This window comes from Salmo salar, chromosome 03 (genome assembly GCF_965601325.2).
Source record: "Salmo salar chromosome 03, fSalSal1, whole genome shotgun sequence".
Classification (NCBI taxonomy): Eukaryota; Metazoa; Chordata; class Actinopteri; order Salmoniformes; family Salmonidae; genus Salmo; species Salmo salar.
In genome coordinates this window covers 64,953,067-64,967,986 of record NC_138293.1, presented here as the reverse complement: position 1 = coordinate 64,967,986, position 14,920 = coordinate 64,953,067, and the positions used below count along the sequence as shown (strand labels likewise).

The 14,920-nt window shown below is 40.0% G+C and overlaps 2 protein-coding genes across 3 annotated transcripts; one reads left to right on the top strand and one right to left on the bottom strand.

The window, feature by feature from the left end:
* Nucleotides 1-1,572: 1,572 nt before the first annotated feature.
* Nucleotides 1,573-11,164, bottom strand: LOC106601112 (UNC93-like protein MFSD11). The gene is made up of 13 exons (XM_014193043.3): nucleotides 10,875-11,164; nucleotides 9,856-9,911; nucleotides 9,588-9,695; nucleotides 9,357-9,436; nucleotides 7,281-7,377; nucleotides 7,111-7,169; nucleotides 6,770-6,917; nucleotides 6,529-6,578; nucleotides 6,300-6,365; nucleotides 6,091-6,216; nucleotides 5,814-5,988; nucleotides 5,545-5,680; nucleotides 1,573-2,310 (listed from the first exon to the last, which is right to left on the bottom strand). Exons 1-13 carry the CDS (start codon nucleotides 10,962-10,964, stop codon nucleotides 2,155-2,157), a joined length of 1,347 nt encoding a protein of 448 aa, XP_014048518.1. The 5' UTR covers nucleotides 10,965-11,164; the 3' UTR covers nucleotides 1,573-2,154.
* LOC106601113 (ubiquitin domain-containing protein UBFD1) lies at nucleotides 11,001-14,661 on the top strand. 2 transcript variants are annotated; one of them, XM_014193044.3, is made up of 8 exons: nucleotides 11,001-11,180; nucleotides 11,436-11,531; nucleotides 12,321-12,608; nucleotides 12,720-12,928; nucleotides 13,058-13,123; nucleotides 13,860-13,965; nucleotides 14,052-14,134; nucleotides 14,294-14,661. In XM_014193044.3, exons 2-8 carry the CDS (start codon nucleotides 11,516-11,518, stop codon nucleotides 14,402-14,404), a joined length of 879 nt encoding a protein of 292 aa, XP_014048519.1. In that variant the 5' UTR covers nucleotides 11,001-11,180; nucleotides 11,436-11,515; the 3' UTR covers nucleotides 14,405-14,661. The 2 variants fall into 2 exon arrangements, with proteins under 2 accessions (XP_014048519.1, XP_014048520.1); XM_014193045.3 differs by lacking the exon at nucleotides 11,001-11,180 and having other exon boundaries at nucleotides 11,470-11,535.
* The last annotated feature ends 259 nt before the right edge of the window (nucleotides 14,662-14,920 follow it).

The window sequence follows — 14,920 nt, the reverse complement described above, 5'->3', positions numbered from 1 at the left end:
AGGCAATGTAAGTGATGGAAATGACTTTTCACGGACTTCATTGCAAAATTGAATTTTGTTGAGGATAAAAAGGCACCTCAAAGGTTGTCTTGAAAATGTGAATTCATTGAGTTATCCTGTCATCGGCACCACTTTTTGTCATTGCCATTTAATAGCTCAAATACCTATGTACTTCTCTGTGTTGCAGGCACGTTAAGCTTCGGTCCAGTTAGTGTTAGAAATACAAGGTGAGCACTTGTAGATTCCAATAGGTAATGTACATTTCAGGACTTATACCACACATTATTTTTTATGTTTGTATGCAAAGGATCAAGTTGCACAATTGACAAAAAAATAGCACAAAGGAAGAACACTCCAGGATTCTGATTATAATGCAATCAATACTCAATTACCTGTGAAGTACTGTGGGACCTCTGGTGCCCTCACTGGTTCAGTGCTTCTCTAAGGTCGTCATCCACCTCTATGATTTATGGGCCCTGCTCTTGAACCTTGCTTGGAAAACAAATTAACTGCAGTGATGTCACATCTTCCTGCCAGTGATCAACATTAAAATGTCCTTTTTAGAAGGAGGAAATATACATCACTTTTATGGAATACTAACAATGAAATCACTTTTATCCGATTCTTTTTAGCTTTCTATCTAAATTGTTGCAAGTGTAATAAAAAGTTGGACATAGATGCATTTTAAGGTGAGCATTTGTAATGGAAATATTTTAGGCTGAAAGTCTGCATCACCTTTAATATGTACCCAGTGGTGTAAAGTACTTAAGTAAAAATACTTTCAAGTACTACTTAAGTCGTTTTTTGAGGTATCTGTAGTTTACTATTTATATTTTTGTCAACTTTTACTCCACTACATTCCTAAAGAAAATAATGTATTTTCTACTCCATACATTTTCCCTGACACCCAAAAGCACTCATTATATTTTGAATGCTTAGCAGGACAGGAATATTGTCTAATTCATGGGCTTAAAGAGAAAATCCCTGGTCATTGTTTATTGTATGATCAACGTTACTGTTTCCTTCATTCTTATCTAAATTGATGCTTACAGTTGTATTTTAGCACCATCTCCAGAGCATAATGTGTATTGCATGTTGTTGTCCCACACAATAACCTCTGATATTGAATGTGCAATCTAGAACTTCAATTCCCAGTAAAAAAGAAAGTGTTGCACTTGCCCAGTGACGTCTACCAACACTTTGGAAGACACAAACCGAAGCACAAGTGCACCTGTTGGTTTAAATTTTAAAAAGTCAGATTGTGTTTGTACCTTCTCCTTGCCACAGAGGACTCATACGGCAAATAGGTTACTTTAACCAATTTTTTTTTTTTTAAGTTTACAATAGACATTTGCTTTATTTATAAACAGATACAAGCAGCCAAAACATTAACAGGCACTTAGTATGCATGACTGACAACATCTTGAAGTGTAAAATATAAAAAATGGAAGTAAAAGGATACCATAAATGTTAATGCATATAGATGTATTTTTGAACTACTCTACTACATGCTATGGGCACTGAAAATAAGTTGTACAGTAATTGTATTATTACAAGGCAATTGTTTTTTTTAAATCACTGGATAGCTCTTGTAAGCTTTGGCATGATAGATGTTGAGAATTGTCAGACAAAATTTGAACAATTTTGTCTATCTATACACATTTCAACACAGCATTAAATTTGCCGGTATACATCAATATCGTTTCCCGTACATACAGTAGCTAGCGTGTTTTTGACACTAACATATTTTCTGAAACTAAGATCATTATATAAGCCTCAATATTAACATTTCTTCTGTTTAGTATGCATCTTAAATTCTAACAAACATCTAAAAACAATTCCATCAACTTATGAAATGTATGATGTATTATAACACTACCAAGAATTTGCAACAATGAAACCATCTTAAATAACAACCCTGAGAGCAATGCATAGACAGCTAATACATCAGGTGAGTGGTTACGACTTATATTACACATACACAATCCTATTGGAAAAGTTTAAAAAAAATTACATTTACTCATGTTATAATTAGTGTGTTGTGCAAGGTAAGTTAAAGCTAAGACCTTGAAGGTGCAAAGTATCTTTCCTGTTAAAAAACCTAGAAATGAAAGTCTGTCACATACGACTGTGCCAGTGTTGAAATGACGGGTCCTAATACTCTTGTTGTAGGTCTACAGAGAAGTTCTGTATTCTTTCCACCATGAAGAAGCAGAGTGTTCCAGTGAAACCCAGGATGACCATAATGAGCAGTTGCCATGTCAACAGCAAGTAGCCACTGTAGAAGAAGGCAACTGCTGCAAAAATGGACTGGCAAAGGAAAGAAGAAAACAAAAACATGTTGAAAGTAAAACAAAGAGTTGACTTTGTGTTACTACTCTGTCACAGTAATGTATGAATTGTGTCTTAGATTGTGAGTTCTTACAGAATACTAATGTAATAAAAGAATTGGTACATACAGCTATATAATAACAATAATGCATGTTTGTGTGGCTAAATACACCAACACAAGAAGGCCTTCAATCGTCCTTCACTCTAGTTATTCTTACAGTATAACCACACAAGGGATACACTACCGGTCAAACGTTTTGGAACACCTACTTATTCAAGGGTTTTTTATTTATTTTTACTATTTTCTACATTGTAGAATAATAGTGAAGACATCAAAACTATGAAATAACACATATGGTATCTTGTAGTAACCAAAAATGTATTAAACAAATCAAAATATATTTTATATTTGAGATTCTTCAAATAGCCACCCTTTTCCTTGGTGACAGCTTGGCACACTCTTGGCATTCTCTCAACCAGCTCACCTAGAATGCTTTTCCAACAGTCTTGAAGGAGTTCCCACATACGCTGAGCACTTGTTGGCTGCTTTTCCTTCACTCTGCGGGTTGACTCATCCCAAACCATCTCAATTGGGTTGAGGTTGGGGGATTGTGCAGGCCAGGTCATCTGATGTAGCACTTTATCACTCTCCTTCTTGGTAGAGTAGCACTTACACAGCCTGAAGGTGTGTTGGGTCATTGTCCTGTTGAAAAACCAATGATAGTTGGACTAGGCGCAAACCAGATGGGATGGTGTACTGGTGCAGAATGCTGTGGTACCAAGGCTGGTTAAGTGTGCCTTGAATTCTAAATAAGTCACAGACAGTGTAACCAGCAAAGCACCCCCACACCATAACATCTTCACCTCCATGCTTTACGATGGGAAATACACATGCGGAGATCATCTGTCCACCCACACCACGCCTCACAAAGACACGGCTGTTGGAACACCAAAAATCTCAAATTTGGACCAGACCAAAGGACAAATTCTCACTGGTCGAATGTCCATTGCTCATGTTTCTTGGCCCAAGCAAGTCTCTTCTTATTATTGTTGTCCTTTAGTAGTGGTTTCTTCGCAGCAATTCGACCATGAAGGCCTGATTCACAGTCTCCTCCGAATTGTTGATGTTGAGGTGTCTGTTACTTGAACTCTGAAGCATTTATTTGGGCTGCAATTTCTGAGGCTGGTAACTCTAATGAACTTATCCTTTGCAGCAGAGGTAACTCTGGGTCTTAAGTTCCTGTGGCGGTCCTCATGAGAGCCAGTTCCGTCATAGCGCTTGATGGTTTTTGCGATGGCAGTTGAAGCAACTTTCAAAGTTCTTGAAATGTTCCATATTGACTGACCTTCATGTCTTAAAGTAATGATGGACAGTCGTTTCTCTTTTGAGCTGTTCTTGCCATAATATGAACTTGGTCTTTTACCAATAGGGCTATCTTCTGTATACCCCCCTACCTTGTCACAACACAACTGATTGGCTCAAACACATTAAGAAGGAAAGAAATTCCACAAATTAACTTTTAAGAAGGCAAACCTGTTAATTGAAATGCATTCCAGGTGACTACCTCATGAAGCTGGTTGAGAGTATGCCAAGTGTGTTGGTTACTAAACTCAGCAAAAAAGAAATGGAATAATGTGTCCCTGAACAAAGGTGGGATCAAAATCAAAAGTAAGTCAGTATCTGATGTGGCCACCAGCTGCATTAAGTACGGCAGTGCATCTCCTCCTCATGGACTGCACCAGATTTGCCAGTTCTTGCTTAGAGATGTTACCCCACTCTTCCACCAAGGCACCTGCAAGTTCCCGGACAATTCTGGGAGGAATGGCCCTAGCCCTCACCCTCTGATCCAACAGGTCCCAGACATGCTCAATGGGATTGAGATCCGGGCTCTTCGCTGGCCATGGCAGAAACTGACATTCCTGTCTTGCAGGAAATCACACACAGAACGAGCAGTATGGCTGGTGGCATTGTCATGCTGGAGGGTCATGTCAGGATGAGCCTGCAGGAAGGGTACCACATGAGGGAGGAGGATGTCTTCCCTGTAATGCACAGCGTTGAGATTGCCTGCAATGACAACAAGCTCAGTCCGATGATGCTGTGACACACCGCCCCAGACCATGACGGACCCTCCATCTCCAAAACGATCCCACTCCAGAGTACAGGCCTCGGTGTAACACTCATTCCTTCGACGATAAACGCGAATTCAACCATCACCCCTGGTGAGACAAAACCGCGACTCGTCAGTGAAGAGCACTTTTTGCCAGTCTTGTCTGGTCCAGCGACGGTGGGTTTGTGCCCATAGGTGACGTTGTTGCCGGTGATGTCTGGTGAGGACCTGCCTTACAACAGGCCTACAAGCCCTCAGTCCGGCCTCTCTCAGCCTATTGCGGACCGTCTGAGCACTGATGGAGGGATTATGCATTCCTGGTGTAACTCGAGCAGTTGTTGTTGTCATCCTGTGGCTGTCCCGCAGGTGTGATGTTCGGATGTACCGATCCTGTGCAGGTATTGTTACACGTGGTCTGCCACTGCAAGGATGATCAGCTGTCCGTCCTGTCTCCCTGTAGTGCTGTCTTAGGCATCTCACAGTACGGACATTGCAATTTATTTCCCAGGCCACATCTGCAGTCCTCATGCCTCCTTGCAGCATGCCTAAAGCACGTTCACACGGATGAGCAGGGACCATGGGCATCTTTCTTTTGATGTTTTTCAGAGTCAGTAGAAAGGCCTCTTTAGTGTCCTAAGTTTTCATAAATGTGACCTGAATTGCCTACCGTCTGCAAGCTGTTAGTGTCATAACAACCGCTCCACAGGTGCATGTTCATTAATTGTTTATGGTTCATTGAACAAGCATGGGTAACAGTGTTTAAACCCTTTACAATGAAGATCTGTGAAGTTATTTGCGTTTTTACGTTTCTTTTTTTGCTGAGTTTACATGATTCCATACGTGTTATTTCATAGTTATGATGCCTTCACTATTATTCTACAATGTAGAAAATAGTCAAAATAAAATAAAATAAAAAAACTTGAATGAGTAGGTGTTCTAAAACTTTTGAACAGTAGTGTACATCGGCCTACGCATACCTAAACAACAGCCATAAGTTATTAATCAACTATACTGCAATGAACTACACTCAGCGCACCACAGTATCAGTAGCTGGTACATATGTTTTAGTAAACAATCAGCTGTATCAAGCTCTCTCGGGGGTTACCTGGATGAATTTGAAGATGGCAAAAGCAGGCGCGCTTTGCTCAGCATAAACACGCCCCAAGATGCTGTACAGTTGAGTGTTGAAACAGCTGTCACCGAGTCCAAGCAGGAAACTACACAGCAATGCGATGGAGATACTAGGAAACAGATATGAGACGCTCAACTGTGAAAGGGTTACAACAGGTCGTTTTCAACTGACATGATTTCCGATTAATATAAAAACAATATACAGCCCTGCTTTTATTGTTTTGTTTTATATTAAAACAATACCTTGGTGTCAGATATGGCTTGTTCAGTGTGCTAGTTTTTAAAACCACAGGGGCATCATCTGGGATGTTGAGGTAGATCAAGTAGAAGGCGACAAAATGGACGACCATCCCCAGGAAGACCACAGATGTCCGTCTGAAGCGGTTATTCTTACATACTAGTCCAAAGACGCCTCCACCTGACAAATCACATCAGATTACTGTCAAACTAGTTCCTTGTTAGATTGTAACACCAACATAAGAGTGATGGGTAAAAGTTACACTGGGCAACACAAACCTACCAACTATCTCTCCAATCCCCACCACGATTCCAGAGATCCCAATCAAGCCTTTAGCTGCCGCTCCAAACTCTGTTGTTGCCCCGATACATGTCCCATACACACCACTGTAGAAAGATAGCTCCAGTCCTACGATGACAACACACTGCTAAAAACACTATTCCTCTGAGGGAAGTGTCTGGACTTTTGGTTGTGCAGTACAATCTACTTACCACTGTATGCCATGCAACAGCTCAGGAGCAATATGGTTTTGGTTTTGAGCAGTTGCAGGATCGTCTCTGAAGAGAAGGAAACACACAAGGAATTGCTTTGGATGACTAACAGGATAGTAAACAGTGAAACAACATAAACAAGGTAACAGAGGTGTCCTTTAACCCAAAGGAATAGATCAATGATTGATTGTATAATAACAAATGTGCCTGTGAAGCGACATTAACTTACTGAATTCTGACTTTGCATCTTGTACTGCAGAGTTTGCTCTTTGCTTATACCTGCCAAACATTAAGATGGAAAATGATCAAATTAGCAAGACAAACAATATTTATTTTCAATACTGTGATATTCAAATTCATAGCAGAATGAATAACCACCATTTAAAACAGAGACACCAACACAGTGCCATAGAGTCCCATTGGAATAAGGGTACAGTGAGAGAGTACTGTCAATTAATTAGGAAACTAACATCATGCGAGATGAGAGCAAAGGCTGGCCTTCCTCCTCGTTGAGCATCTCCTCCTCTGTTGGAAGAGTCTTTCTCAGAGCCAGGAAGCTGAGTGTTCCCAGCACTGAGGTAACCAGCAGACCTATAAAGATAGTCTTTCTGCTCCTATCTGAGAGGGACATCAAGAACAAAGGAAACAGTGTCAAACAGAGAACACACATCATTACTAAGTAGGGCAACAATATTGGAAGGACGTATGAGTCATATCCTTAATGAAAACAAAGATGCAATTGCGAGTTCTCATTAATGTTAGCTCTATTTTCTCCATATTTTCCCATTGGATGATCTTCACATGCACATACCTGATATTATTATCCTTCCATTCCAATCAAAATAAATGTAAAGATTGCCAAATAACATGCTGAAAAAGAAAACAATGTGTTACAATTACACCTTCTGCTCTAGGTCACCAAATAATGGAAAGGACTGGCATTATTATGTAGCCTACCATTAATATATACTATTAATATACCTGCACTGTAAAAGGGCCCAAAACATCCCTGTGTTCCTATTGATGGTGGAAGCATCGGAGTTCTCCACAAGGAAGTGTCCTTGAGCTGTCCAAAGCACTGATGAAAGGGATACAAAGAGTAAGTGAGAGAGGCTGATTAGGAACTGCAGATGTAATGAATAGAGATGGTTGCTATTTGATGACATTTGAATTGATCAAAATGCATTATCGGGGAACTATTCAGGGATAATGTGTCTATTTTATTTGGCACAAACTAACATTATCAAACAATACGGTTCATCTGCCCTAAGAATTCTCATTTAGCTCTCCCATTTGTAAAATGTTTGCTTTCCTTGCGATCAGAGATAATGAACATAACCCCGGCATTTCCCTTTTATGTAAATCATTAACAAGCTCCATTTCAGACATCATAACCATGGAAACTTTTGTCCAAATCTCAGCAACTGACAAGACAGACTCAATACTCTTTACCACGCATACAGGTCATGTGCTCCTTCTTGATTTGATCTGCCGTACCCATATTGATAACTGTTTATAACACTGTAATTACTATGGCATTTGATCTACTTACAATTTACAAATCATTATTCCGACAGCAAGAAAATGGGCACAACTCAGTTTACAAATGTGTTAGGAATGAATGGCATGCATAAGAGAATAGCAGACTCCAGAGGCATGTAGAGAATTTTGGATTGGATTAGGCATATGCACAAAGAGGTGAAATATACACTACGTGAGCAAAAGAATGTGGACACCTACTCGTCGAACATTTCATTCCAAAATCATGGGCATTAAAATGGAGTTGGTCCTTCCTTTGCTGCTATAACAGCCTCCACTCTTCTGGGAAGGCTTTCCACTAGATGTTGGGACATTGCTGCTGGGACTTGCTTCCATTCAGCCACAAGAGTGAGGTTGGGCGCAATTAGGCCTGGCTCACAGTCAGCATTCCAATTCATCCCAAAGGTGTTCATTGCGGTTGAGGTCAGGGCTCTGTGCAGGCCAGTCAAGTTCTTCCACACCGATCTCAACAAACCATTTTTGTATGGACCTCACTTTGTGCACTGGGGAATTGTCATGCTGAAATAGGAAAGTGCCTCCCCCAAACTGTTGCCACAAAATTGGAGGCACAGAAATGTCCTTGTATGATGTAGTGTTGATTTCTCTTCAAGTAAAGGGTCTAGCCAGAAACATGAAAAACAGCCCCAGACCATTATTCCTCCTCCACCAAACTTTACACTATGCATTCGGGCAGGTAGTGTTCTCCCGGCATCCGCCAAACCCAGATTCGTCCGTCAGACTGTCATATGGTGACGCGTGATTAATCACTCCAGAGAACTCGTTTCCACTGCTCCAGAGTCCAATGGCAGCGAGCTTTACACCACTCCAGCTGACACTTGGCATTGCACATGGTGATCTTAGGCTTGTGTGCAGCTGCTCGGCCATGGAAACCCATTTCATGAAGCTCCCGACGAACAGTTATTGTGCTGATGTTGCTACCAGAGTTTGGAACTCGGTAGTGAGTGTTGCAAGCAAGGACAGATGATTTTTATGCACTACGTGCTTCAGCACTCAGCGGTCACGTTCTGTGAGCTTGTGTGTCCTACCACTTTGCGGCTGAGCAGTTGTTTCCCCTAGACGTTTCCACTTCACAATAACAGCACTTACAGTTGACCGGCGCAGCTCTAGCAGGGCAGAAATTTGACAAACTAACTTGTTGGAAAAGTGGAATCCTATGACGGTGCCACGTTGATAGTCACTGAGCTCTTCAGTAAGGTGATTCTATTGCCAATGTTTCGCAATGGAGACTGCATAGCTGTGTGCTCAATTTTATACACCTGTCAGCAACAGGTGTGGCTGAAATAGACAGATCTAGTCATTTGAAGGGGTGTCCACATACAGTCCTTTGTAATATAGTGTATATGACTTTATACCAAACTGTCATGTAAATCATGACAGTTCAATGTAAAAACATATTTGTGCCAATTTGTAATGATGTGAAGGATTCTGTAGATTCTGTAGTAATATTAACCAGATAGCAGAGGGAACAAAGGAGAGATCCCATGAAACCGGACTTACTGGCTGCTCCTATGCCGATTAGTACTGAGGTGAAGTAAAAGGACCATGTTGATGGGGTGATGAATACAGCTACGTAACCACTATGGAAAAGAATGGAACCATAACAAACAACAGCACATGACCTTGTTATAACTAGACAACTACTTCAGACAGAAATATCAATCAACTACTGACCTGCAAATAGAAAATGAATTGGTGGCGGGTAATTCCTTTAGAATTCTTGATACTCACCTGTAAAGAATTCCACTGAAAAACATTGTAAACTGTGGTCCAATTATTGCAACAACAGTTGGAGCTAACAAATTTGAAAACGAAAAAATTCCATAGATGATTCCAAGGCTGTTGTACAAGGACAGAAAGAAAACAGTACAGAGGAAAAAGTTTAGTATCTGGTATAAGGGTCACTGATTCTGAAAGATGCACATTATCTCCCCCACTCATTTCGCTGGGATAATGTGGTTTTCCAATATTTAGCCTATGGTAACACCATCCAACTCACCTGTGATAACCACTTCCAGTGAAGGTATCATTGTCCAGGCTTTTAACTATGGTTTGCTTTAAAATAGAGGAGAAATGGGATATTAATGTGAATCATATGAACATAGAAAATATGTTCTCAAATATTGCTGCCACCACTACCAATGTGCCCTGTGGAGATTGACCTTTACATTTATTAATTTGAGTAATTCCTTTGGCATGACAATCTATTGACTGATGAAGAAATTGGAAACACAAGATGCGCCTGACCCAGGACTCCAACAATGCACCAGTGACAAGGCTGCTGAGGACATCATGTGAGCTGGAAGATGCACAGGAAAATAAACTGATGCAATTTATCATGGGGTAAAAGTTCTTAAACTTGAGAGTCAAAGGCAATGGACTTGAAAAAAGCAAAGCATGACTGCAAAATGACAACAATTCAAATCAAATTTTATTGGTCGCATTCACATATTTAGCAGATGTTATTGCGGGTGTTGCGAAATGCTTGGGTTGCTAACTCCAGCAGTGCAGTAATACCTAACATTTCACACAGATTTTAAAGTAACAGAATGGAATTATATATAATATATAAATATTGATGTACCATGAATGATAAACAATTATAACATGTCTAATGTAACCACTTTTAAGATATCAAACAGCTACCAAATTTAGATAGCAGTTGTCAATGGGTAACTGTCCATTGTCTCAAGTGAAATTGACTATTTAGCAAACAAAACAACTGATCAGTCAATATATTACAAACATGTCAAATGACAACAGATATTATATTTCTGATTAATTCGAGTATGTAGCCTACATGACATGTAATTTGAAGGGGAGAGGTCAAACAGCTGTCAATTTCAGATAAATTAGCTAGTTAGGAAGTTGCTGGTATCTGAAATATCATTGGGTAGGTGTGAATTTTCTCCAGTGATATTGACTCTAGCAAACAAAACAAATTACCAGTCAATATAGTTTGCCTAGGCAACGACTTCAGCTTAGGTCACACAAGTGAAAGTGTGTTCTTTGACTTACTTCAATGTTTCCACAGGTGGTGAAAGCAGTGAAAATGAACAGAAATCCTAGTCCCAGAATGACAACGTTGTAAATCCTGAGGTCTGCCATGATTATATTATTCTTGCACCACCTCTTGGTAGATGTCCCAGGTCGCTACACAGCACTCAATGCAATGAGATAAGATTATTCCAACAGTTACACTTGCGTCGACCAGACATTTCTGAGATGGCTAAGCAAATACAAAAAGCATAGAATCGAGCTAGAGACACCCACGCCTTTGTTGGACAAGCACTTTTCGGCTACTCTTCTTCAAAAGTCCATAAGGTAACTTTTTTTCCGCACGCTCTCTGTCTGTCAATAAGTTATTAGCACGAGCCAATTCAGCATAACCCTACCATTAGCACATTTGGTAGATTCTTTGTAGTTAGTAGGCTATGTATCTAATAGCTAGCTAGCGAAGTTTCTCGTGATCGCATATAATACGACCAAGCTTTATGTCGTTGTTGTGGTGGGGATAAATGCCAAATGAATTTCTTTTGAAACCAAGCAAACAGTTGAGATTTATCAAACGCTTTACAGGCAATGGAAGCCCCATAGGACCAATACACGTCAGCGCGTTCGTTTCCCAGCAGTCTCACTTCATATTGTACACAATCATCATGGCGACCCAGGATGGTAGGTATTGAAAAACATATAATGCTATGCTTGCCACATATCTATGCGGTGCAATTGATCAATTTTCAAATCATTAATTTAGGAATTTAATCGTAATTCTGGTGTTGGTGTAAATTGAACATGTCAATTGGATTTGAAATCATATTTTCTTCATAATCCAAGGTTCGCCCGGTTATCCTGGTCACTGGCTAGCTGCTAGCCAACCATATTTAGCTAGATAACGTTAGCTCTTTCGTTTTTGTTACATAGCCAAAATAACTAGAGCTACTGTTACATAAGTTGTAATTTGATTCTAGAAACGTAGGACAAGTGTAATAGTTGTAGCTATCGCTATGTTATTTTGTAGCTATCAACCATAGCTATATTAGGCATTTATAAGCTAGCAAGTTATGTTAACTAGCTAGCCAACTCTTATCTGACTGCAAATGTAGCTTGGATGTGTCAGCTAACTTAGCTAGCATGACTAGGTAGCTAGCAAGTTAGCGCTATTTGCAAATAAACTACAGTAGCTCGCTAACAGCCATGTGAGATGTCAGATTTAGCTAACGTAGCTAAACGACCCACAGAATACCAAATAGGTCAACCAGCCAGTTGCTTGCAGCTGCTTTGTCATAACAAACGAGCTGCATGAAGCCATACTTGCTAGTTATTACTTGGCTGAGAAGACCTAATGTGACAAACTATTCCCAAACATTGAGTTTTGACCAACTCTATGGTGTTGACATAGCTGTGCATGGCTGATCATTCTTGTGGAGTTGAGAATTCTCAGCTAAGCTATGCCTTTCATAGGAAATGAAGAAGTCGTAATGGAAACTGAAGCCACGTTGAAAGAGCCACAACCACTGTGTGAAAATGTTGGCAAAGGGAATGCTGAAGTATCGGAAACTGTGTCTCGGACAGATAATGCCGGGGAAAGCTCTTCAACTCAGGACCCTACTGTCAGCAATGGAGATGACAGCGATGAAGGAAAGGAGATGGTGGATCTAAAGATTATTTGGAACAAGAATAAGTATGATCTCAAAATTCCTTTAGATGGCACTGGAGCCAAACTGAAAGAGCGAATCCATTCACTCACTGGTAAGTAGTAGTTTAGGCTTGCGTACTAACTACTTGGATATGTATAACAGTCACAGTGTTGATTAATGTCTCTCAACCACTCTCTCTTTTTCTCTCCCTCTATGTTAATAGGTCTTCCACCTGCTATGCAGAAAGTGATGTACAAGGGACTGCTACCAGAAGATAAGACGCTACGTGAAATTAAAGTTACAAATGGTGCAAAAATAATGGTGGTTGGATCTACAATAAATGATGTACTAGCTGTAAATACTCCAAAAGAGGTTATTCAACAGGAAGTTAAAGCTGAAGAAAACAAAAAGGAACCTTTGTGTCGGCAAAAAGTAAGACTTTTCAACGTCTTTTGATTTCCAAATTTGTAAATTAACTACTTCTTTGCCCAAGGTATGGTCACAGGTTATGATATTTTTTATTCAACTGTGAACTTAAAATAATAATGTATTTTATTTCAGCAACACAGAAAGGTGTTGGACAAAGGCAAACCAGAGGACATAATGCCATCTGTTAAAGGAACAAAGGTGAGTATTTTCAACAAAACCCTAATGATGGTTGGGAAAGTATGCTTTTAATGGTTGTTTTACACTGAGTATACCAAGCATTAGGAACACCTTCTTAATATTGTTGCAGCCCCCTGTCCCTTGCCCCCAGAATGGCCTCAATTCTTTGGGGCATGGACTCTACAAGGTTTCCACAGGGATGCTGGCCCATGTTGACTCCAATGATTCCCACAGTTGTGTCAAGCTGGCTGGATGTCCTTTGGGTAGTGGAATATTCTTGATACACATGTTGAAACTGAGTGAAAAACCCAGCAGCGTTGCAGTTCTTTACACAAACCGGTGCGCCTGGCACCTACTACCATATCCCGTTCAAAGGCACTTAAATCTTTTGTCGTGCCTATTCACCCTCTGAATGGCACACACACAATCCATTTCTCAATTGTCTCAAGGCATAAAAATCCGTCTTTAACCTGTCTCCTCCCTTTCATCTACACTGAATGAAGTGGATTTAACAAGTGACATCATTACGGGATCATAGCTTTCACCTGGATTCCCCTGGTCAGTCTATGTCATGGAAAAAGCAGGTATTCCTAATGTTTTGTATACTCATTGTATATTGCCCTGTTTATGTATTTTTCTCAGAGATATTTCCACTGGAACACTGTATCACGGTCAGGAGCTTGGAGATGGGTCGTTGTGAATTACTTCCTTGTTCTTCCACTAATGACCAGCAAGTGATCTCTCATTTGTTACACAGGAACGCTTACCAACAGTGCCTTTAGCCGGAATGTACAACAAATCTGGTGGAAAAGTTCGTCTCACCTTCAAACTGGAACAAGATCAACTGTGGATTGGAACTAAGGGTGAGATGACCCCCTGGTTTAATTGGATTGTGTATAAGGAAAAAGTGTTATGGCACTCACCCTTATCTGTGTATATTCTCCTACAGAGAGGACAGAGAAAATCCCAATGGGCTCCATCAAACATGTGGTGACTGAACCCATTGAAGGCCATGAGGATTATCACATGATGGTAACACGTTTCCTTACTACAAACTGCACAAGCCAGATTGACAGTTGATGTAATGTATGTTTTTTTCCATAAACACATACATTACTTAGCTACTTTTGACAAAATACTATCTTACTGTCATTTATGGTACAATTAATTTTCTATCATTCACTTTCCTAGGCATTTCAGTTGGGTCCAACAGAAGCCTCTCAGTATTGGGTCTACTGGGTGCCAGTTCAGTTTGTTGATGCAATCAAAGACACAGTCCTTGGAAAGTGGCAGTATTTCTAATGTGCCTCTATTATTGACAGTGAAAAACTGTGATCTAGAACAGGAACATGAAAATGGGGATCTGGAGACGACAAGAAGTCCTAAGGAACTTAACATTGAAGCATATTAGAGAAGCAAACTGAAGGATGCCAATGGACTAATCATATTATTTGGGGTTTCAAGTGCACTATGAGGCATCATCATATTCTTCAGCCCAGTTCATCATTCATTTTTTGGAGCAAACCCAAGGGAAAACAATAAAACTAAATGTACAGAGATTGCTGATGCATTTCTCAGTTATTCTTAAAGTAATAAAATGTATTTAAGGGGGAAAAAAAGAAAAAAGCTGGACTAGTATGTGGTAGCCTATGTTTATTTATTCTATGGATCAACACAAGCAAACTTCCCAAAGTTGAATACAGTTTCTAATGGTCTCAAGATATTGGTTTACTTGTAGTCATGATAAATGTTCATGTTAACAGAAATTATTTAAACATCTAATGGAATTTAAGAAGATTCCCTCAGCAGAAGTAGATC